General features: G+C 39.4%; 1 protein-coding gene across 2 annotated transcripts in view; it reads right to left on the minus strand.

The window, feature by feature from the left end:
• The window catches only part of SNX9 (sorting nexin 9), a 63211-nt gene that overhangs the window by 12234 nt on the left and 26914 nt on the right, over positions 1-24063 (minus strand). The window contains exons 5-13 of one of the 2 annotated variants that reach the window (XM_075087854.1): positions 14487-14670; positions 13544-13697; positions 12001-12085; positions 11036-11161; positions 10644-10761; positions 7729-7859; positions 6242-6345; positions 3569-3672; positions 795-872 (exon numbers count right to left, since the gene is read on the minus strand). In XM_075087854.1, coding sequence (XP_074943955.1) covers positions 795-872; positions 3569-3672; positions 6242-6345; positions 7729-7859; positions 10644-10761; positions 11036-11161; positions 12001-12085; positions 13544-13697; positions 14487-14670 — 1084 coding nt within the window. The remainder of the gene's footprint in view (positions 1-794; positions 873-3568; positions 3673-6241; positions 6346-7728; positions 7860-10643; positions 10762-11035; positions 11162-12000; positions 12086-13543; positions 13698-14486; positions 14671-24063) is intronic. The other variant, XM_075087855.1, reaches the window with a different exon arrangement.

Genomic DNA, 24063 nt, shown 5'->3' on the forward strand with positions numbered 1-24063 from the left:
ATAACATTTAAGGTTTTAGAACAGAGTAATTTTGCTATTAAGCCTAGGAAAAAAAGAGGAAAAAAGTACATTTGGCAAGAGAATCCCAGAGAAAATGGACTCTTACTTCCCTCTGGCATATGAGGAAGCATTTCCAGTTATCTGGAAAACATCAGCAGAACTTAACATATCAAAGCAGGACTTTAAGTTTGGCCTAAAGACTACATTTTAGGAGAACTCTGAGCAATTGATGCCCTCCTTTTCCCTCCCATGACTTTCATACCTAACATCACAGGGTCTATTTTAGGGCTCTTGAAAGAGAAGAAAAGGTGAAGGACAAGAAAAAGCTCCAGTAGCCAACCCTCCAGCCCACAAAATGGTAGACAAAAATCTTGTAAGTTTTCCTTCGCTGTGTGGAGTTTTGTTTCATGAAGTCAGTCACACAATAGTTCTGTGACAGATGTTTTCAAGGACACATTTTCCCCCTTGCCTTAAATATCACAAAAAATGCTACAGCATGTTTTGCTAGTCAGGTCAGTGACCAGATCATATATTAGTAAGATCAAGCTAAACTCCTCCACCACCACCAGCCCACCACATGATTATACAGTGAGAGAAAACAAGATTGCAGACTGGAATACAAAAACCCCATAATACATACAAGGAAACAAGTTTTTAAATTTTTTTTCCAGAATCATGTTTGACATCTGAAGCTCAAAAAGGAAAGTGTTAAGGGCGGGGGGGGGGGGGGGGGGCAGCACAATGTAATTACAATATCTTTGTTAAGTAAAGTACAAATGGAGCTATAGAAATACCTTGGTATCCACTAGTGCTGAAGACGAGCGCCAGGCTCTGCAATGCTTTTCCTATCTTCTGGTATTCCTTGGGTAGTGCTGAAAGGGGGAAGAGGATGGGGAAAAGAGGGAAACAGAAGCAAAAACCCACAAGGGTAGTGAGACCAAATCTGCAGCATTTCCAAAACCTGATAGAATCAGATGTCAAAAACAACTAGGTTTTACCTATTTACCTTCCTCTAGTGAAGCACTTACAATCACATTCTTACCCCTTCCCCTGCTACAGACATTTCAAAACTGGATAAAGCAATTGCAATCTGGATTTTTGAAAGCCACAAACTGTTGGGGAAATGGTGTGTGACTGATTTTATATATATATATATATATATATATGTGTAAAATCTCAGTGCACTCCTAGCTTTGTCCTCCTATGCATACAGTAAGATTTTTTTTTCTCCCCCTCATGAGCAGACTTTATCCTCCTGGGGGTGGGTGGGGGGAAGTGCTGCAGTGATATGGAAAACAGATCTCATTAATATTTTAAGAAAGGGGAATATTATACAGACCTATAATACCTAAACTCTCCTGAAATAATGGATTTTATATTTAAAGGCAGTAGAAACCAAGATTATCTAGGGATAAAAACTGATGCAAGTATCTGATTAATAAAACTGTTTTTTATAATCTATTGAAAACCTATGCATAAATTGCTTCCTTATAATTAAGTCAATAAGCTGTGATTTATCAGTATATTGGTTATTAACACTTTGACTACCACCACCTCAGAGGCCTAAAAAGCAATCTGAAAAGATGCTAGCAGAAAAAAGCCGAGTAGATGAGCTTTTCGTTATCAAGCATTTGTATCCAGAGGGTATACTGTCCAAGTAAATAGCAGTGTTTGAGCTGTTCTAGCATCCCACACAATCTGATTTTCACAGAGGAACCCTTTTGTGTGGTAAAATGAAACACAAAAACCAAAAAACAAACCCTCCAAACCACATAATTTTATTTTTATCTTTGATCGAGTTCTTCCCCAGAAGTTAGATTTTTTTTTTTATGACAACTGGTTTTTCTTACACAACAGGTACCATTCAGAGTACTAGAGTTCTGTTATCAGCCATTAACTTCTTACTGGATCCCCTGCAGAAACTTCAGTGAAGAACATTTGGTTTCTTTTCACTTACATTTAAGAAGCTTCCACTGTCAGTCATTTTAAATATCATAGAATGGAATGCACGTAAACTATTTCTCAGAAAGTGCCAAAAATACTTGTGCCTGGGAGCTGGGACTAGAGCTGACAGGGAACTTCAGACCTGAGAGACTACTGAAATTCTTCAGTTTTGCGTGTCCCGATTTACCAGCCTCCTTTTTCTATTCAGTATGAATGTCTGGAAAGTTAAGTTAAATTTTAACACAATCACATCTGACTTACTATGTTTATGCTAACTAATAACTGTAAGCATTAGAAAAGTCATTCTGTACCTAAAGCACTAGTGTCATAAGTTTAGGGAGATTTTAGCAGTGAACGAAATACTGAATTTCTACTATAAGCACAAGTCACAGCCAGCCCTTAACTGTGGTGGTTTTGATCACGGCTTCATTGCACAGCAGTGCTTTTTTTCCTAGACTCATCTGAGGGACCTTATTCCTTCCTCTGCCCTCCACTTCCCCCTGCGCATCATTTCCTAGTGAAGCGAGATCTGCACAATGTTAGAGGTGTGTTCTGTGTTAGACTACTTTTGACCAGCAGAAGGGTCAGTGATGTGTAGAAGGAAACCCTCTTATTCAAAGTGGAGACATGTAAATGATTTAAAGCTCACATCCTACAGATACTAATGTCTAATGTAGTCACTACCAGGAAAGACTGGGCTTCTATACCTCCCATTCCATCTGGTCAGCCCCAGATATTCAACTACACTGTTGGATTCAAAAGCAGCAAAGAGATAAGTATATCTCTTGAGTTATGCCAAGACTGAGGACAATGTCTTTTGGGGAGGGAGCTATAAAGAGGGGGAAAAAAAAGAAAAAAAAAAAAGGGAAAGAAAAAAATGGAGGAGATTTGGTTGCCAGACGCTACATCCTGCCCTGAAGTGCTTCTTATTATGATCCTCAGCTGTAATACCTGCTTCCTTTCAATAGCTGCCTTGTGGTGGCCTCAAACACTGAACACTGCTGTGGACTAGGAAATTAGAGCCCAGGCAGAGTCATAGGGACTTGGTGTGAAGTTCTGCAACCCTAAATATCTGTGGGAAGGAAGAAACAAGATAGGAGAAAAAGAATTGGGCTAAAGATTAAGTTAGAATCAAGTTGGTTTTTATTTTTCCCTTTTTAAAAATAATTTCATCTTTAAATCACTCCTCCTGGCATGCAAGAATCCTAAATAAGGGGTTAATAAAATGCAACAGTTTATGATTTTGTCAACTAGACAGGTCTGTTTCGCCCATGTCATTAGCATGTAGATGAATGACAAATATATGAGAACAGGTCCAACAAGGGCTTTAGCTGGATTACCAGAATTATTTAACTTTAATATTTTTAAACCTATGGGCAGGGACTAGATATTTCTGTTATGAGAGAAAGAAAAAGAAACCAAACCCCAAAACCAAAACACTTGCACAATTTATACTCTTAGACACTGAAGGCAGCCAGAATACCATACAATCCTCATGATAATTTAGGATTTCCTTTAGTTTTAAGATGTGCCTTGAATTATAAGCAACAAAAACAACAATAAAAAAACACCCACAGAGAAAAGCAACACAGAAATGACTGTTGAGTTCAGAAGGGACACTTACGCCCTGTACACCTCTTCCAGTGCTCTTGTCCCACTGTCAGCAGCTCTTTAACTCCATCATCCATTGCTTTGGTGAACCTACCCACTGCGTCACATTTCTGTTCTCTGTGGCATTTGGAAAAAGCAAAGCCAAAAAGCAGTTTAACAAATGTGTTATGCTAACCTGAAACGCAATACTGAAATGTTTAGTGGTATCAACTATGTCTTAAAGTGAAAAAAAAAAAAAAAAAAAATCAGAGAAATAGATTAACTCCTTAATTCTCTGCCATTTCACTGAGGTCAGAATTTCCCTCTTCAGATACAGACATTTTTCATTCTTTTTTTCCCCCTCTATGTTAAACACGCGGTGCTGGACTAGCTAAATATCCTCCTCAACGAGATCAAGTAATAACAGAACAGCAAAGTCTGATATGAGGAAGATGCATCCCTAGAGCACTTAACACAAATAGAAGGACCCCACACTGACAGGAAATTAGATGTTACAGTAACAGAAGTAGCAAAATTCACACTTTATATTTGTTCATTGTTGTATGTCCAGATGTTTTAACGTAAGTCTAAAATAGGTGAATAAACATTAATTAAGCAGTTCTAGGAAAATACATATGCATAACTTCATATTGACAATACTGTTGTGTTCAGTTGATAGAGAGGGGAAAAAAATAATCAGTGATGCTCAGAAGAGAATTCTGAATTAGTATGTGCCTTTTTACCCTGATTTAAGCACGTTTTCATGCAGCTACCAAACCTTTCCATTAACATCGCACTACATACACAGCAATGCTCTGAACTCTACCAAAGAAAACTAGACATATTTTCTAATTTTCAATGAGTGTTATTCAAACTGCATCGGATCTTACAAACGCTCTCAGCCAAAGCCTGTACAAGACAGCTCTTGCAGCAGGGCAACCCTAAGTGACTCCCCAGAGCCAGGGCAGCAGCTCCTGCTGTGACCCAACCACTGAGAGGCTCCCACCTCCCCACTGGCACCTCTTTCCTCAGCTGGAAACCCTACCCAAAGTGTTACTTGCACAGAAACAGAACTGTGTTTTCCAAGAGGCCCTTGTTTTATTCCAATTTTCCCAGTAGCAAACCATCCTTTTTAATTTTCTGTATTTCCTACTTTATGGTATCGTGATCATGGAAGTTCATGGACCAGCACAGGCTTCCCATCCTTTGATCAAAGCCAGGATGACACACGACTGCCAGACTACTAGCAAAATTGTTTCAGTAAAGAGCATCTTTTCATTGAAGAACCTAAGAACTATTGAACAAGCTGGTTTGTTCACTTACAGGAGTAGTGGCTTTCAAGACTATGTTTCTACACACTTTTAACACTCAGACATTCCCAGGCACCGGAACATGGTGTGGATGTCTGAAGTGTTACAGCCACCCCTGTTATGCTTGGGGACAGGCCCCCAAAGCCGCTCCAGGCTGCCAGCCCCAGCCCAGGAGCCAATACCCTCCGGGGAGCGTTTCCCACAGGCTACTTGCCTGCCCTCACCCTGTCTGGGCACAAACTGTTCAGCAGAACGCTTGCTGGTTGTTCCCTGCCAGGGCTCTGTATATAATACAGTCATTCTCTCCTGCACCCTGTATACAAAATCATCCCTCTGGTTCACCATTCAGCTTTTATACCACTGAGATATATAACACACATCATTTAAGAGAAGTAGACAAGTCTGAAATCCTCATGTTCAAAGTGGAAGTGACCTGAAAACGCCCATCTTTTTTACTAGTACAGAACTGCTACCACAGCTATTATATGCATCTTCATATATGCACTGCATCACTTGGATAAAGCCTATGCTGGGATATTTCCAGGTGTAGGTACACTACTGCTTTGCCACTATAAACACTTCTACATAGTTTAGCCACAGTTTCAGACACAAAACATTATCCAAGTTTCTACATTCTACAGCAGCAAGCAAAGCATGTCATGCATACTGCCTATCTTCTATTAAAAATGATTAAGCCTAAAGGAGTGAAATAAAGGCTGCAGAGTAAATCCAGTCTTTCACTCTATGAAACCCAAAGATCTACCACCAAGAGAACTATACATAAAAAGTGTATGTATGTATATAACACACACATATAAAAAATATAGCCATTTGCACTTCTAGAAGCATATCCCAAAAATGTAGTAACACATTTAAAATGAAATCTGATAATTTAAGTCACTTTTCATTTTTAATAGCTCTTCCTTAATTCCAGATATTGGAATTATACTGTGCATGCATTATATACAAGTATTTGACAGAAGCATTGTTTTCCTTGACGGTCCATCTACAGTTATCCTAAGCTACTTCGGAAGTCTAGCACACTTTGGAACTGATCACAATTGAAGAATCAAGATACCAAAATATACTTCATAGCAATATAAGACATAACTCCATAGGATCTGCCAGTACTTTAACTTGTCAGCTACTTTTGCATAAATCTTTTTAGGATCAGTGTTCAGTCACTGAAGTCAAAGTGACATCACATGACGCTCCCCCAAGTTTTGGAGGGGTTGATATGAAAATCTTGTATTCAAACAATTTTTCAGCTCTGCTTGATGAGTACCTCTTCAAATCCATGAATATTATGTGCATGCTTACTATTCTAGTTTTATATTAGCTCAGTAACTGTTGTATATCCAGATGCATAATGTCCACGCAAAAAGAAGCCACCTTACATTTCTACCATGTCCAAGTCAGGAGCTTCTGGTTCCATTGTAGAAAAGATCAGGACTCCTACAGTTTCATCTTTTTCTGCCTTCCGCTTTCCAGTTTTCCACTCCTTTAGGAAAGGGGGGAAGAAACAAAAAAAAGAAAAAGTTTGACCGTCACTGTTCAGGCATCTTTAAGGGCAGGTACCTAAGCACTGAATGAAGTGTTTAGGAGAACAGTTAACCAACAGACCACCCATAAATTGAAACTTTTAAATGAAAGTTTCAGTGGGGCCAAGGTTTCTTAGAGTTTCCCTCCCTCATCCTTGTACACTGTTTTCTGGATTCTGGGGTCAACAGACCCATCTCATATATTACTGAAATACAGCGTAAGAGCGATTATATTCAGCTGTCTCTGCACATGTGATAGTGCTGATATCAGACGCTACTCAAGAAGATCATGAGACTATTACACAATTGCCATACAAAGTTCTCAGTGGGAACAGATGAAAAGGTTAAAAATTCCACATGTGTTGCAACATCTGTTGTGCTTATATCAGTCTATAAGTTAACTACCAAGAGCTGCTGACAAGCTAGCACAATTACACAACTCTCCACTGGCCATCCAAATAGCACTTCACCAGGACTGCTACTTACTATGTTATTAAGCCTCTACTTACAGGATCACAGAATAATTCTGGTTGGAAGCGACCCCAGGAGGTTTGTAGTCCAACCTCCTACTAAAAAATAGTCAGCTGTGACCTTAGTTACTCAGGGCTTTATCCAGTCTAGTCTTAAAATCCTCCAAGGATCGTTTACTTTTTCAGCAAAATCTATGTGTATTTAGAAGTATGACTTTTGAGAAGAAAGCAGCAGAGTTTTCCTGTTTATTTCCTCATTGGTAGATATCCAAATCAGTAACAGAGCTGGCGTTCAGTCATGAAGAAACCATTTACTGAAGGTGAAAATATTAAAGCCTCTTAAAAACAATAAGAAAATGTGGGGGGAGGGGGCATCAGGTAAGACTGGAGCATAATGCTATTACAACCCATTCCAGTGAAAACTGTTGGGGGTTTGTTTTTAAATATAATACAAGATCAGACACATCCTAGATCTGCTACAATGTAACTTCTGTTAGCAAAGTGGTACCAGTCAGAGGCCGCAGTAACTAGTAAGTCCAACAGAGACAGATCAGGGCAACAGCCAAGAGTTACGTATGTTCCTATTCTGCTGCAGGACACCAACTGTCCTTAAAAGACTGGCAACAAAACAACTTTAAAGAGCACGTTTTTGTTGGAACAGCATATGGCGTTTCACACAAGCAACTTTCTACCTCATTTTGATCCATCCGCTAAGTTAGTTAGCAAACCCAGCAGTTTCCAGCGCGTCACTGCTGCCCACAGGGGCGCAGACGAGTGAGAAGGTGACAAAGCTGAACTCGCAGTTCGTAGAGGGATCGCGGTGAGGGGGAGCAATTCCTCAGTCTCAGTCTGTGCGTGAACTTTATTTCCTACCTTCTCATCTCGGAAATTGAGAAATTGCTGGAAAACTTCACTTTCTGAGACAACAGGATGGCGACACATCCTTGTCATCCAAGCTTGCAGTCTCTCCATACGCATTTTTATAAATTCTTCTTCAAAGCGCCCTGTTATACATTGGAGAGTAGTTGTTACATTTCTACTTTAGTACCCTAAACTTTCTTCCTTTAATTAAAAAAAACAAACCACCAAAAAACCCCCCACAGAACCTGTAATGAATTTGGTGAGTTATTAACCACTTAGTGACTCAGAACTTACAAGAAGGCAACATTATACTGACAAATCAGAAGAACCTTAAGTTACAGTATATTGATTACTAACCAAGAGTACTCCTCCTTTTAAAGATAGTCAGGAAATATTTAAAAAAACCCAAAACCCATAATACCCACCCACAATTCAAACTGGGGGGGAGGGGAGGAAGGGGGAGTACAAAAAAAAATTTAAACTTTCAGACAGAAAAATTAGGTATTCAGATGACCCAAGAGAAAAGCTAGGCACAGGCATGGAACGCAGGTGTTTTTTTGATACAGTCTAGCAAATCCTTGGTCAATTTAAGGCTTAAAAGCATTGCAGAGAAAGGAACTACTTACTTTCCAAGTTGTCATGTCCTAGCTAACAAGCACTTGAAATTGAACTGCTCAGATACAAGTAGCAGATTTAGAAAAGCAGTACCTCCTATAAGCATATTTCTGTACAGTTAAATGAATGTGTTGGGGAAAAAACCTCAAAAAATCTCAAATCATATGTATGAACCGGTTAGAATACATACATGCAAGAGTAACTGATTTTTTGAGTAGTTAAGAGACTGATGGTTTTTTTTTCTTTAACCCGTAGCGCATCATCACTGTGTATGTACAGGAAGGAGCCTTTTAGTTTTAGCACAAACTGTGTCTTCTTGAAAGAATCTTTTCCAATTAAAAAAAAAAAAATGTACAAATCAGACTTCTAAATCATATAGTGAATAAGATGTATTTGAAAGGAATGAGAGATTCTTCCAGCATCCAACTCTTCTAATTTCTATAGCAGCACACAGGACAAACCTTGAACGCACGTACTCTTTCAGTATAATTCTACTGCATAGTTACTATGGCAGCAGCTCCACAAGGTTGAGTCTTTTGGGTTTTGTTTTGGGTTTTTTTGGTTGGTTTTTTTTTTTTTAATTGCAAATATGAAAACTAGCAAGACTAGCAGGTAAAGAACACAATTAGTGATAAATGAAGTTTGGGTATGGGTACATTTCCTGCAAATTGGGGGGGAAGGGGGGGGGGATGGGGGACAACATTATATAACCTGCAGTAATATCTTGTTCCACCCTTAATCTATATTGAAATCTCTGCAGCATTCCTGCCAGCATAAGGAATGTAGGGCAACAGGAACAGTAACATTTGGAAGTTACGTGCTGGTCATTAGGTATATCACCACCAGAAACACCATGATCCTGAGCAAGGTCCGTCTATTTGTAGAGAGTCTTGCTTTGCCAAGACTAATGGGCAGGAACACTTTTTTAGACAGTCTTCAGAAAGAAGCCTCCTAAACACAATGAAAAATAAACACTATTTTTTCAGAGTTTCCTTCAATGTTTCAGAAAAGGGAGATAAAGAGGCATATTTTGGGTGTGGGTTTGGTTTTTTTGTGTGTGTGGGTTTGGTTTTTTTTGTTTTTAATGAGACAAATTATCTTCTCCCACAGACTCCAGAAGACTGAAATCCACAAGCAAGGTTTAACTGTGATGCCAAACTCTTGAGTCTTTTAAAATACAGTTACAATAAAATGTAGAGAACCCATCAGGTCGTCTCGCTTCCTTTTAGTCTACATGCACATGTTTAAGCAAAAATACTCGTGAATTCTAAACATGAGACTAAGGGGAGGGGAGGAAGCCGCTTCCTCACTTTTCAGCTTCCTTGGCATTTTTCCCAGCATCTGCATCAATGCTTAGCTTTCTTCAAACACAGCAGAGCTGCTGCATTTTCAGTGATGCCCACAGCCACAGAGTTGGTGACATGCCAGCTTTTGTACGTTTGTTTTTGGCTGGTTGTCTTAAAGGCTGTATAAAAACCTTACCAGAAAACATGCAAGTGGAAATAGGCAAAAGCAACACATTTTTCTCCTACAGAGGTGTCCATTCTTTTCTTCACATGCACTCTAGCACATCCTTGTAGGAAGGAAGCCAGAGACTACTGAAAATGCCCAGGCATTGCCATATTCAGTTGCAATGACTGAACTCATGAGCATTTAAAGGGTCCAATCCCACTTTCTTGAAGTCAGAACAAGAGACTTCCATAAGCTTCAGGAAGTTTGGTCAAGCTGAACTGATATTAAACCAGAGCAGAACGTTATACAAATGAAAGATGCTTTCTAAATAAAGTGTGAAATAGAGCAACGGGAGAAACAGCTGCAACATGACACTTGTGAACAAATAACTTAGTTTGTCAGGGGATGCTCCCTTTCCTCCAGGAGCTTTGCTTCAAAGCTCCTAAAGCATAAAAAAAATTTACAATCAAATGCAAAAGAAAAAACAACCACCACCCCTGCCCCCAAACCACTTCTCCAGACAATCGGCAAATATGGAACATAACTACTTGTCTCTTCTCTCCATTAATAATCCAATAGTAAATGTTCTCTTCTGTAGTAACTAGGTTGGGTTGGGGTTTGTTTTTTTTTTGTGGTTTGTGGGGTTTATTTGTTTGTTTGTTTTTAAATCACTGGACTAGATAAGTAAACCTTGAGTTCTGAAATGATGCTCTTAGTGATATTTTATTCTCAATAGGACATCACGACTCATAACAGTGAAAGGTTGGGGGTTTTTTTATACCTTCTTTAAAAATAATGGGAAAAAATAAATAATAAGATGTAACTGAACCTTGTAAAAAAGTGATCTCTTTATTAATTACCTGTTACTTGCTTGTCTGGAAGAGATGGGATTGGAATGGCTAATCCAAATTTAACCAGGAGACGCTCATACAACCAGTCAAAGTGCTTGTATCTGTGGTTGACAGACCGATTAGTGTTCTGTAAGAGAAACACAACTCTGAATTTTGACATGAAACAAGTGTGACCAGAATAGTAAATATGTGGAATGTAAGTAGAATTTATGGCTTAGAGCCTTGAATCTGTAATTACAGAAGAACCTGAAATGCTAGAACAAAGTAACTCTTTGGGGAAAAAAAAGCGTGACAATTACCACTTACCCTTACAACCCTGTTACCAAGTCACACAAACTCTATTATTTATGTATACAAGCGACCCTATTTTGAAAGAGAGATGGCATTTCAGATAAACTTACAGTGCAGGTCAGCTGATATTCAATGTAGCTCTTGAGACCATACATTTTAGAACCTTTTTTGGGATCTGCCACCACACAGTCAAATGTAGAGGTAGGATAAACCCACATTGGGCCATAATCACCAATCTGTAAGAAATTGCAAATATTATTTTAAATACATCATGTTGTACCAGATGCAAACAAGAAGACAAATACTTTCTCCTCTTGGAAGCTGCCATTGATTTCAGCAAGAGCTTGATAGGCAGGAAATAGAGGGGTTTCGCAAACAGAGATGATTGACCACAGTTGTGTTTACCTTATTCCATATTTTACAACTTTTACCAAATAGCAAAGGGGTTATAGATTCTAGGGATTGCTATTTCAACCACATTTCACCAGAACAGCATGTATCTAGGAGAGTTTGTTTTTTAGATCAGAAGATGACCTGACCATCATGACTGAATATTGCAAACCTTCATGAATGTAGCTCCTGTGTATTAGATATCTAGATAGCTAACAGACGGTGTAATGCATTTGCTCTGCCTCCCAATCCCAAAAAGGCTTATTTTCATGATAACATGTAATGCAGATCCAGCAGGAGGGAAAAAAAAGGTACTAAGAAAATCAGCACACTTAAAGGAGTTAAGACCTGACTCTGAAAAATCCTTCAATGATATATGACTCAGAAATTTAGTCTACCACAACTTTAAAATACTGAAATGGTACACAGTTTTATAATGACAGTTCTACTTCTAATTATATGTTTAGTATCAGTTTCTTCTGACCCAAATACATACAGCAACCCTGAGGCTAAAAGTTAAGTTGGGGAAAAAATGGAAGGGTGGGGATGATTAAAAACAAACCAACCAAAAAAACCCAAACCAAAAGAGACCAAACCCAAATGAAAACCCACCACCACAGACAAAAATCCCCAAAACAAACCATACCACCTACACACAAAAACTATACATACGTCCCCAACTTACAATTATGGGAATTTTCTCTTTGGGTTTTGCTAGCTGCTTTGCCAACAGATACTGTTCCATCCCAGGTTTTGCAAATCCAGGAAATCTAACAAACAAAGCGATAAGTTTATTCCATATTTTTCTTCCTTTGACATATGCAGAATTACCTGCCACTATAGGAAAATAGCTTAGTATTTCAAGTATAGAAAAGAACAGAGGTGGATTACTTAACCAACAATTTGCCCTGAAAAAGCAGAAAAGTTTTAGCTACTGACCTCCAGCTTTTATTTTAGTAATACTGGCCCCTTCTTCCAAGGCAAATTAGCTATTTGTGCTCTGCAGCCCATCAGAGCAAACGTAACAGGAGGACACAAAGTAATATCTGCCACTCGACAGCAGTCCACCCTCTCTGGAAATGCACACACACACCCCCATGCACACCGTCCTGCCATTTCAGATTATGAGAATTCAATCATCTGAAAGAACAACGAATTGCAGATTTGTCAAATGCTTATAAATATGAGTTAATGTTAAATAATTTATCCAGCAATTAGAAAGAAAACCACACCAAAATCACTGTAATGTCCTTAAAGTTTGTGTAAAAAGCTTGTGTAAAAGCAAATGGTGGTTCTAATTAGGAAGATACTGTGCTCTTCAAGTACTGCCAACCTACTGCCTGCTTGCAGAAACACGAGGAGTAAGGTATGACTTCACAGGCAAATAACACTCTTAAATAAGGTACGTTTATGCTGGTTATACTAAATGGGTTTGCAACGGGTAGATGCCAAAATGATGCAAAGGTGCTCTTGCAAAACTGGACAAAATCTCTGCTGAATAACAAAGTCAACCATCTCTGCTTGACTAGTTGTTAATTTTAGTTACCAACCCAAGGAGATCATTATTTTACAGTCCTTTTCCACTCTGCTTTCATCCACTTAAAGATTACCACACAGTAGCTTCTCCAAGTAACAGTAGTTTTAAAATAAACAATCATTAAAGTTGTAACATGAGATAATGCTAGTATAACCCTGACAAAGCTTCATACTGTTCTAAGATTTTTATCTTAAAAAACATATTTTAAAAAGAAAGCAAGCTTTCTGTGGCTCAAGAATCAGCCTGGGTGATGCAGACGCAGGACAGAACTCTTCCCCTCTCCTCGCAACTCGAATTGCTCATGAACTCTGGGGCAGCATGTCTGCTCAGTTTTGCTGTATGGACAAACCTTCCCTCACCTTTCATTTTCACTAAGCACACATAGTTTTAAAGACAGTTAAATTTTAAAGAGCAGTAGGTCCAGAAGTTCAGGCCTTGCAGAAGTGTCATTCACCTGTATAACACCTCCAAATATTATACAGCTTTGTCCTGTACTTTCAGGCTTTCATGGATCTGCATTCTCTGATCACACAGGGGTAATGCTGAGCTACAAATCCATCTCCATTTTTACCCCCAAACTGTAATATTTACATTGCATATTTCAAGAAGGTTGAATGGTCACATATTTACACATCTTGACAAATTCCAATTCTCTTCAATATATACACATTTGCCCTGCATTTTCCATTACTTGTTAAGTGGCAACTTCATAGCAGCGGCACGAGAATTTCCACGCTGGACCCCCCCAGCCTCTGATGCCTCCGTCTCCTTGTAACCAAGATAAGACGGTGAAGTTGATTTTGGGTCATCCCAGTCATCATCCCAATCATCGTCATCAGCAGCTGCTAAAGTACAGAAGGGGGCATGGGGGTCGGGAAAGGAGAGAGTTAAATATTTTCTCTTTAAAAGCACAAGCAGCTACCTCAGCACTCATGCACATATAATCAACAAGGTACATGTATTTAAGAACTTGTTCAGACTTTTATTTTATGATTCCTCCTCAATTACCACCATCCCCACCAAATACAACCTGCAAAACACTACACTGGGAATCCATTGAGGGAGTAGGAAAAAAAAATAAAAGAAAAAAGAAAGAAGAGATGCTGGTGCGTTAAGATGAATTCACTAGTGTTCCATATTCATAGACTCCATGTTAGCATTCCCCAGTTATAAGTTCTCATAATTTAGGCCTTTACTACGAAAAGGTAGAGAAGCCTTCTGAAAGGCTAGCCAGTTCCTAAAATTAAGGATTTAAGAGACGGCTACTTCACAAGCCTGAGGGCACAAGTTCAAGGGTGTTTAATTTCCAGTTATGCAAGCTGAACAACATGCCTGAGAACAGATTACATATGCACAAGGCTTTGGCTTGCCAGATTTCCATACAAGTTTGAGGTGTCTGTTACTGTGGATCTGACTTCTTTTACATTCTATTTAAAAAAAAAAAACACCACACTATTATTTTAGTGTCTAGTTTACCATTGCCATTGCCATCCAGTGGCAATGCGCTACTAGGAAGCTGGTTTTGTTTTGTTTTTTAAATAAGCCATATTCTATAGTTATGAAAGACTAAGCAATTCTTACCTCTACTGTCCACCCTCTCTAATGTATTCAAAACTAAGAGCATATTAGCACACCTGGTCCTTGATATGCCTGTGGATGACCAAATGCTGCTGCTGTCTCCCAGTTATTTGAAGCACTGTTTCTCTGGCCAGATGCACTTTCAGGTTTTGTCGCCCAGCTGTCAACAGCATTTCCATTATCCCAGTTCCCAGACTTCCCAACGTTCCAGCTGGACCAAGGATCACTGGCATTGTTTGCCTACGTTGTATAGAGACAAAAGTAAAGAAGAAATTGCTGAAGAAGTGAGCAATGACCACATCCTTTCTCCTTGAAGTCTTTGATCTCCTGCTGATAGGCTATGAGTTTGCATTCAGCACTTCACTCATTTGATTCAGGAGCAGCTGCCAAATCTTACATTCCTAGCTACACAGCTCTTAAATGCAGTAAGCACCTGGAGAAACTGATCAGCTTTCCAGCAATGTGACACCAATACATACTAATAAAGAGTGTTACACCTCCTAAGGGAAATTAAACTATTTGTTCCAACAGTGTCAGGAAGCACTCTTGCCCATGGTAATTATTTTACACCAACACCGTAAGTATGGTGCATGTGAACTATTAATTACATAAAGCCATGGACTAATTAGCACATTTAAAACAGAAACTCAGAAGTCAAGGATTAGGTTTTTTCAAATGCTTATTTCAAACTCAGATTAGTGGCTTTAGTAAGAGCAAATCACAAATTGCCCACCCACACCATCACTATTGGTGTGACAATCAGGGAGTTAGGGCCAGCAACCTGCTCAGCTTCCCTGTTGGAGCTTAACTCATTCACAGTGAAGATGAGGGAAGGAAACAAACATCTGCCAGGGAACTGTCTTGGTGTCTCCCTGTAGGCCTACTCTCCGCATAAGCTTCTGCTGACGCTGTTGTGGAGGTGGAAACCTCAGTGGAAGAGTGCAGAGCAGACATGCCTCTAACTACTGCATCAATTTGCCAAGTTAATCTGACAGTAAGTTGGAGTAATAGCTTACCATTCTGCTCAGCTCCTTGATTTTAAGATTACACTTTGAAAAAGCATTGACTAGTTAAGTGCAGTCTACTCCAGACACTTAGTGCAAAGACTAGCAGGCAGAAACAAAAAACCTGCACACAAATCAAAACCCACACACCCAAAGTGTAGGAGGAAGGAGGAGGAGAAGGGGAAGGAAAGCAAGCAAAGCCTACAAAGCTTGTCTTGTTCAGCAGAGGGAGAAACTGAGTTTTGTAAAAGGAAGTCTCAAACCCTACAGAAGCCAGCACATTATTTTTATCATGAAGCATCATATCAAAGAATGGAAGCCTAATATAAATTAATTGCTATTAGACTGTAACATTTACATGAAACTTACAGCATTTGCCAGTACAGAAAGTTTAATAACACCCCCACTAAAAGCCAAATTATTCTCTGCAAAACTGTTGAATACGTTTCTTACAAAATACACAAAAAAGGTACTGCTTCTGCACACTCCATTTTTATTTCACTAAAATTCTCTCCTCTCATTTCAGCTTTGAGCTACTAATTAGGAAAGAGAGGTCTCGCTTTATTTTTCCTGCAATACAGTCACCTGACAGTCAGATTTCACAGGCACTATCAAACCTTCATGACTTGAAAATGCTTTGGACCTATACTATTGATATCACACAACACCTATTCTTTAGGTATAGAATCCTCAAGATCTGGAAATTAAGACCAAGCCCCCAAGCTAGGGGGAAATCACCATTCAGAAGACTCAGAGTCAATGGGTGTCTAGGAACTGATGGAGTGAGAGACATTATATGGACAGATTCTATACTGACTGTTTGGGGATTTTTTTTTTTTTTGGTGGATGAAACTGATGGGAGAACGATACTTTGTAAGGGAGCGATATCACTGAGTTCTACCACATTCTTGGAAAGCTGATACTCAGCAATTACGAAGAAGTTGCTGGTAGCTTACAAGGTACCAAGCTGTTCTTCCTTTGATGTGTACCTGATATGAGCTTACTGAAGAGAGAAAACCATACATGCCATCAGTCAGAGTTTATCGTCTTTGCTAAAGGAAAATATACAGTGGGGCACAACCACATGGGAAAGCGTGTCCGCTCCTAACATAACTTAGAGCGCCTAGAAAAGAATAGTTTGCATAATGTTCATTAGCATACACTTCTGCAATAGATGTTGTGCTGATCATTGGCAAATGAAAGCCCAGAAGTGGGATGATTGCCAAAACGCTGAGTAAAGTTTTCCTCTTCTCTGTAGTTCATATGAAGTCTGGTACATCAGTGGGTGGAAAAGAAACCTTAAAATCTGCTGCAAAACAAGGGGGAGGCTATAATATTAACACTGGGTACACTACTAAAGAGTGACTGTCAAGAGTGATCAGCACCAAACTTGCAGACAGTTGCTGATGTACACTAAATGCAGTACAGCAAGGGGAAACAGATTACTTAAACTGCCCTTTTGGATGTCTATGTACCTATACAGAAGGCCTTCTCCAATCAGAAGATTTACTTTTGAAGTGTTTAAGACAGCTCTGGGCTAAGCTCTTGCCCCTAAGCGTATCGCCCACAGGCTATAAAAGGGGTGGGATGTGCTGTTCCTACACAGCTTCTTTCAGTCCATGTTTCTTCCCGAGGCACTGGGGAAGAGGGTAAGAGATCAATTAGGAATGTATAGATAGACAACACCTCTCAAAGAGCATTTACAGGTCTCCTTTCATCTTTCTTCAAATGTATGCCTGCATACACAAACACTGTGGACACTTCTAAGTAGTAGCCAAAAATCAATAAACTTGGAGAAGGATTCAGGAATCAGACCTGCCATGCTCAAGGTCCCATAGCACCATGGAGGACCAAGTAAAGACACAGCATTTATTAAAAGGGTAATCTCAGCTCCAGTCGGCAGTTCTGTAGATCTCAGCAGCTGACCAATTCCATATGAGAAGCCATTTGCATGGCTTGGCTCTGGTTGAATAAACCCTAAGTAAGCCAGCAAGTATTTTGTCAGTGATTAAATTACATGTTCTCACACCTTTAGTTTTCCATAACTGAAATTTATATTCCTCTGATCTCTTTTGTCAACACAAAAAAGATGAAGAGTCCTTGCAAGAAGCTGTTATTTAGTCAATACAACTTGATACAGCACACCTAATGTCCAATCATGCAAATCTCGAATGCAAGTACAGAGGAAGAAATGCCACGCCACAAAATTAAGAAACTAATCAACCTTCAAATGAAACATTGCATCTCTCTGCTTTTCAAGGTAACATCAAACAAGTACACTGAGATTAAATTAAAGGATAAACTCCTTAAAGGCAGCTGATTTTCCCTTATGTACACTACTATGGACTTGCTTGGTCCTGCTGCTCCAGGAGAAAAGATAAAAAGGCTATTTGGGGAACAGACAACAGAGGGAGCACATTACTAAATATTTGAGAGTCTTCCATTAAGGGCAGATTCAAACACTATAGAAACAGATCACTACTGGTGTGGGGCTAGGGGGAGGAAGGAGAAGTCTCGTATGTTTGTAAAGATCTAATTATAGTTGAGTGAAAAAAAAAATTCCATCACAACAGGAAAATCGTCAGCTTGGGGGTGGAATGTCAGTATCTTCACCAAGTGAATAATGAATGAAATAGGAAGAAGTGACATCTTTGCTATTTTCCTGATAATCCAAAGTTGTAGACAGTAAACCTAAGATAAGCCACTGAGGTGTCTCTCTGCCCCAGTTAAAATCGTTTTTTGAACTCCTGGCCAACTAAGCTGTTCCTGGCAGACTCCTTCCTTATATTAATGGATGCTTCTGATGGACAAACACATCCATTCTACTCCTGAGGGACAAATGCCAAACCAAACTTGATGTTCAGATGCTAAAACTAAGTTGAGTACCTAAAAAGACCAAGGTAACCACACCATCAAAAAATGATGGCCTCCAACCATAAGTAATACACCTTGAAACCTACTCTGAGAGACAGAAGCCACATTGAAGTGAGTAGAAAAAGTAGTCTGACCAGATCAAGGGAAGTCTAGGACAGCCAAAGCTGCAATGAGAAGTACTACACTTCTGAATTTAAAAAGACTGGGTTTAAGAAGAGACAGACAGCACAGAGGAATGGGAGAAAATACAAGAAAAGTCATGGTGGCTCAGCTGAATAGCTGACAGGAACGAACATACCTCTCCAGTTTTATGGCTGCCTTAGTTACCTGCATGGAGAGAAAACCTTAGGTATACTCAGACATTACACTAAACTGAAGTTTTTCAGATAACAGCCTCTGAATAGATACATTAAAAAAAAAAAGTAACTGAATCTAGACAGTCACTCTAAAAATCAAGCTTTTTTCCCTCCAGGAAGAAATGTGAAGGGCTAAAAGCCTACTCTGCAGCAATCTGCAGAATGCCTTCCACTGTGCTGTATTTACCATCGATCAAGCGTGCACATTAGCAGATACTGAAGTAGCTGCCATGGCCATGGTATTTTATGCCCAAGCTTTCTTCCTGGTAAATCATTACCTTAGTATTGTGATCCTGGGCACTTTTTTCACTCCTGAAGGAAGGCCCTCTTTTGTATTGTACAATTTAAACATGTTTCCTCCTTAAAGAATCCTCTAGGAAAAGCAACAGTGGAGATAGGCTAGACTTTAAGGGATAACCATCCTTATGGACTCGCACACTAGAATGTTCCTGTAGATAAATAAGTGAAAGCAACAGGAAGGAGGACCTCCAGAAGCAGCTAACAAGGAGGTAGTAGGAATGCTGTCCAAGGAACCTGTTTGTTCCTCAGCTGCTCCTGTCATCTCACTTCCTTCCAGAGGAAAGCATCATTCAGCACTTCCACTCCCTGCCTCACTGCCCCCTTCACAAAGTAGTCCCTGCAGAGGAGCTGGGCTTTTTGCTGGCTCACAAACCACATACAGCCAAGGCACACCCACTGACCCTCCTGGCTTTCAGCAGGATAAAAAAAGCCCCAAACCACTGGAAGAACTGAGTTACTACCATGAAGACCAGAGCAGTTAGTGTTTTTTGTTCTTTTTCCACTTCCAGTCCCATTTCCTTGCCTGTGAGGTTATGCACAGCCAAAGTAGACGAGAGGTTGCATTGCTTCTGCAGCGTGCAGGCACAGGATTTCCATCTATTAACTCCTGATTCAGCTCAAAAAAAAGCCATGTTTGAAGTACAGAATAGTCTTTTAGAAAAATACACAATTGAGACTTGAGCAAATAATACTCACTGATGGGGCAAGGGGAGGGAAAGCACATGTGTATTGTCACCCTCACCGCTTCAGGGAAATTATTAATTTTTTAAGTTTTGCTTAGTTTCAACTTTCAGCCACTAAAAATCCTATAGATGTTTATCCAGTTGAGTGCTCTCAAGCTTCTTGTTTTGTTGCCCACACCTGCACGTGTAAGTGGCAATCAAGTCACCTCTTTATATCCTTGTCTTCCCTTGAGCTGATTTAAATCCCTAATGGTTTCTTGAAACACAGATGAGAAATTTCAGACAGTTTTGCAAGCAGCAGTCACAGCAATGCCAGAAATGGAAGAAAGACTCCCTGTTCCTCTCTGCTGTTCTCTAGACATCCCAGGATCAGGGTACAAAGATTAAATAAGGCTTTATCCTTCCTTTTTGGGAAAAGCACTCTGTGTTTTTGTTTGGAAAGAGGGGACAGGGGTTTCCTTTGCTGCCTTTCTTTTTGGAGGAGGAGTTGGAGTATTACTGGCTAAAGTTTTTCAGCTTACTGCTTTCAATGACAAATGCCAATGATTCTACCTTAAAATACAAAGTGCTCAGTGAACAAACAAAAAAATTTAAATCAGAAGGGAACCATGTACTGCAATAAGCCCCCTGCTGTGGTGAAGGGGATCATGGAATACAGGCATGCCACCGCAAGTGTGCAAGCAAGTAGAAACACTCACAGGAGAGCTGACAAGATTGTCACCATTAGCAAGTGAAAATATTCTTTATACAGTCAATGCCAAACTATGAGACCACAAGGCTACTTCACAAAACAAGTAGTCAAATGAAAACAAAGCTACAATAAAAAGAGCACGCAAACACTGCAAATTGTGGAAAACTGACTATTTCAATAGCCAGATTTTGCCTAAGGGCCTGGGTACAGACCATAGGTGAGGAGTGATCACAGTACTACAGTTTAACAACTTGCTGCCCGAGCCTTTGCATTCCACTGGGACACCCACAAAAAAACCCACCTTGAGACAGCTCCATAATTGGAATTGGTACAGTGACTATCATATGTTGTATATTTTTTTAATATGTGAATGTGATTCATTTCAAAGCACGCAAGCCATTGTCTCCAGTACTGTACGGGAGTTGCTGCCTGGTACTTCAGTTAAACAAGAATTGGTCACAAATTCCTGTTACCAGTCTGAATGCAATATTCCGATTGAGATGGGGCAGGGGGAAGAGAGTAGCTTTTGAATTGCACGTAGCAATGGAGGATGTTATAGCATCATTATCTGTAACAGGAACTAGAAATTACTAATCGTGAAAGCCAAACTAGCATAAAACGCTCTGGGTATTTTTTTCTTTTTACCTTCTGAACAGTTCTAACCCACCAGTTTTGCTTGCACTTCTTGTTAGGTACCTTTTGCACTATGACCTTCTAGACATGACTTATGCACACGTAGTGGCAACTTTACACTTAACCTTACAAACATATACATTTATGCAGAGTTAAGGTTTATTAGTCAGGGAAGCAATAATTTCCAAAATCCATAAACAACTGTCATTGTAACTTCCATGGTGAACCTAACTGTGTATTTTATAAGGTAGTTTAACATAGTGGTTTAACAAGACAAACTGGACTCAACCAAACATGAGTGAGTCACATTTCCCATGACAATACTTCTACTTTACTGCACACACAGCAACGTCAGAGATTGGAAATGCTGTTACAGGAGTGCAATAAGATGCATGTCAAAATTTCCACAGAAGTAGAATAGCGCACTCTTAATAAGAGCACTGCATTTATTAAATTTATTTTCTTCACTCTTAGCATTCATTGCTGCTCATAGCAGTTTGGGGTGGGGGTGAGTTATGGTATGCAGATTTAACTACAACAATTTGCCTTTCCCACACTAAGTTGCAAAGAGTGGAAAAGAAACAATGTAAAGCTCTGGGAACGGCTTCTTTCACGTCCTCTTTAAGGACACGCAAGAACTTATGTCTACACACCAGGTAACTTAAGAGTTGCCTCAGCCCCTGCACACCAAACTAGGTGTGTTCACTACTACTTATTCATCCTGCCTATACAGAAGTCCCACTGTTTTCTGAAGGGAAAGGGCTTTCTACACAAAAGACAGTCTATTTATGTTCATATCCTTTCAACTACTGTGTGGAAGCTTACCTCTCTTTTACTGAAAGAGAAACTATCCCAAGTGATTCCACAATTACCACTGGATAAAACAACACAAACATGAGAGGTTTCTGTTAGTTGCTTCCTCTGGGGCCTTGCTGCTCTGTCCACAACATAACTGAAGACATGAAACGTGGTTTCGCTGAGGTCACACTGGAATTAACTGACAAATCTGCAATTCCCAAAAATGCGAACTCTCAGGATACTTAATCCAGAACTAAGAGCAGCTGTATAGTTATCTTTATAGAGAAGTAGAGTTGGCAGTGATTAGAGAATCTGTGTCAAGAAAAGGGAACAAACTCCTCTACAAATGCAACTTACAGTTAGCTAGAAGAACTATTTTTATATCTTAAATACCATGAAGCCACATCTACAGCCCTTATGTCAACATAGCTGGTGATCCACTTCCACCCTAAAATAGACAGGCAGTACTCCACTTTAATATAATTTATGTGTTTTTAATACTAGGCTTTAAGCTCTAGAGGGAAGGGAGGAGAAACCATACAGACTAAAATATGTAGTACACTGAAATTTATAGCATTTCTATCCTATGTTCAAACAAGCATGTTGCACAGGCTGTAAATAGCTGAACTGCTAATTGTACATACAGTTTGTTTACAGACCACTACTGAAACTACTGTACAGATAAAAAAGTTCTTAATAAGGAGAACCAGGTTGGGCCAATAGTGTTGTAATTTAGATTTAATTTAGATGAAATTTAAATAACTCAGATAAATGCTATTGTTAAAACAGAAAGCTGGTATTTGTTCACAACTGTAAAACATTTTAAGTTAGAGAAATGAAAAACCACCACAAGTTGTGGTTTAGAACGGAGAGCGAGATCATCACTGTTAAAACAGCAGTTTTGGAACTTGGAACATGTGCAAAATAAATCCAAGTACAGCTGTGACTTGAGAAGCATTAGTCTTGATCACAAAAAAACCCACTAAAACACCAAACCAAAAATCAACCCACCAAACAGTTGGAGGAGACTACTCAGAATGAATTTTACAGTGTTGCTTGTATTTCCATACATAGTTTAATTATGAAGGCTCCAAATGCCACCTAACCAAATGCTAACAGCCTCTTGGTCAACTGCAATGAGAAACACCATTTAAAGTGTGAAACAGGATATCCATTGTTGCCACATCCCCTAGAAGCAATTCAGTATCAAAAAAAACACTACAGGAGAAAAATATACCACTAATTTTTCATCAGAAATTAGAACTTCTGCGTTCAATGTATTTCAAGATGATTATTTGGTTTAACCTGCCATGATTTATATTCATGTCAGTGCCATTACTGCCAGTGTTATTCTAATACCAGAGGAGTTTACAGGTAAGTTACTTTACTATATATATGCAATTCTAACAAATAGAAAAAGACCACAAGTGCCAATATACTTACTCACCTGTTGTTCCAAATGACAGTCTAAAATTAGCAGCCTGCATTGCCACTCAGAGGAAGAGTGGATTGACAGGGAAGAAATATTTATCATTCCCTTTGCTTCCTCTGTCCACGGGCTACAAGGTCAAAACAGCACAAGACCCCTGCAAAAGCCATGCAGCAGCCTTCATCTTTGGCAATTAAGGGTTACCTAAATTGTATTTTGTTGAATAATATTTAAAAGGCTTTTCAGACATTAAATCACAAACATTACAGGTATTAGATTCTCCTATCTGCTTTTCTTCTTCTGAGTGTAAAAATAGTCACTCAGAGTCACTTTTTTCCCTGGTTTGTGTATAATTAGCTTCACTGCTTCCTCTGATTGCTTTTATCTCCCCAACATATTCTACAGGTAGCTCTATTGAAGAGCAGCTGCAACCTTTATTTACCAAGGCAGCTGCTGCTGAGACACCGCTGATGCAAGGAACGAGCTGGGAAGAGTGAACTGCCAAGGGTCATGCGGAATTCTTCTCTTCTCCTTAAGAAGAACCTCTGTGCCCTTCTTCTACTGTCACTTTACATCTGTGGCAAACCCAGGTAAGGTACAATAAAGTGTTGCTGTGGTCACTGTCTCTTTCTCAGCAAAGATAAGGAATTAAGAGCTGCTGCTTTTAGTTATTGCTTATTATTTATTTTTCAGAAGATTATTTACTGAACAACACAAAAAACCTTCTTAGAAAAGGACAGAGAGGCAGCAGGGCAGTGTTTGAGCTGATGATGTTTCCTTAACACCAAAAAGTTATGGACTCCAGAGTAATAAACCAAAAGCCTCTTGTTTGCCTGGAAAGCAAAAAGGGATGGGTGTAGACACA

The sequence above is a fragment of the Phalacrocorax aristotelis genome, chromosome 3 (assembly GCF_949628215.1).
Source record: "Phalacrocorax aristotelis chromosome 3, bGulAri2.1, whole genome shotgun sequence".
Lineage (NCBI taxonomy): Eukaryota > Metazoa > Chordata > Aves > Suliformes > Phalacrocoracidae > Phalacrocorax > Phalacrocorax aristotelis.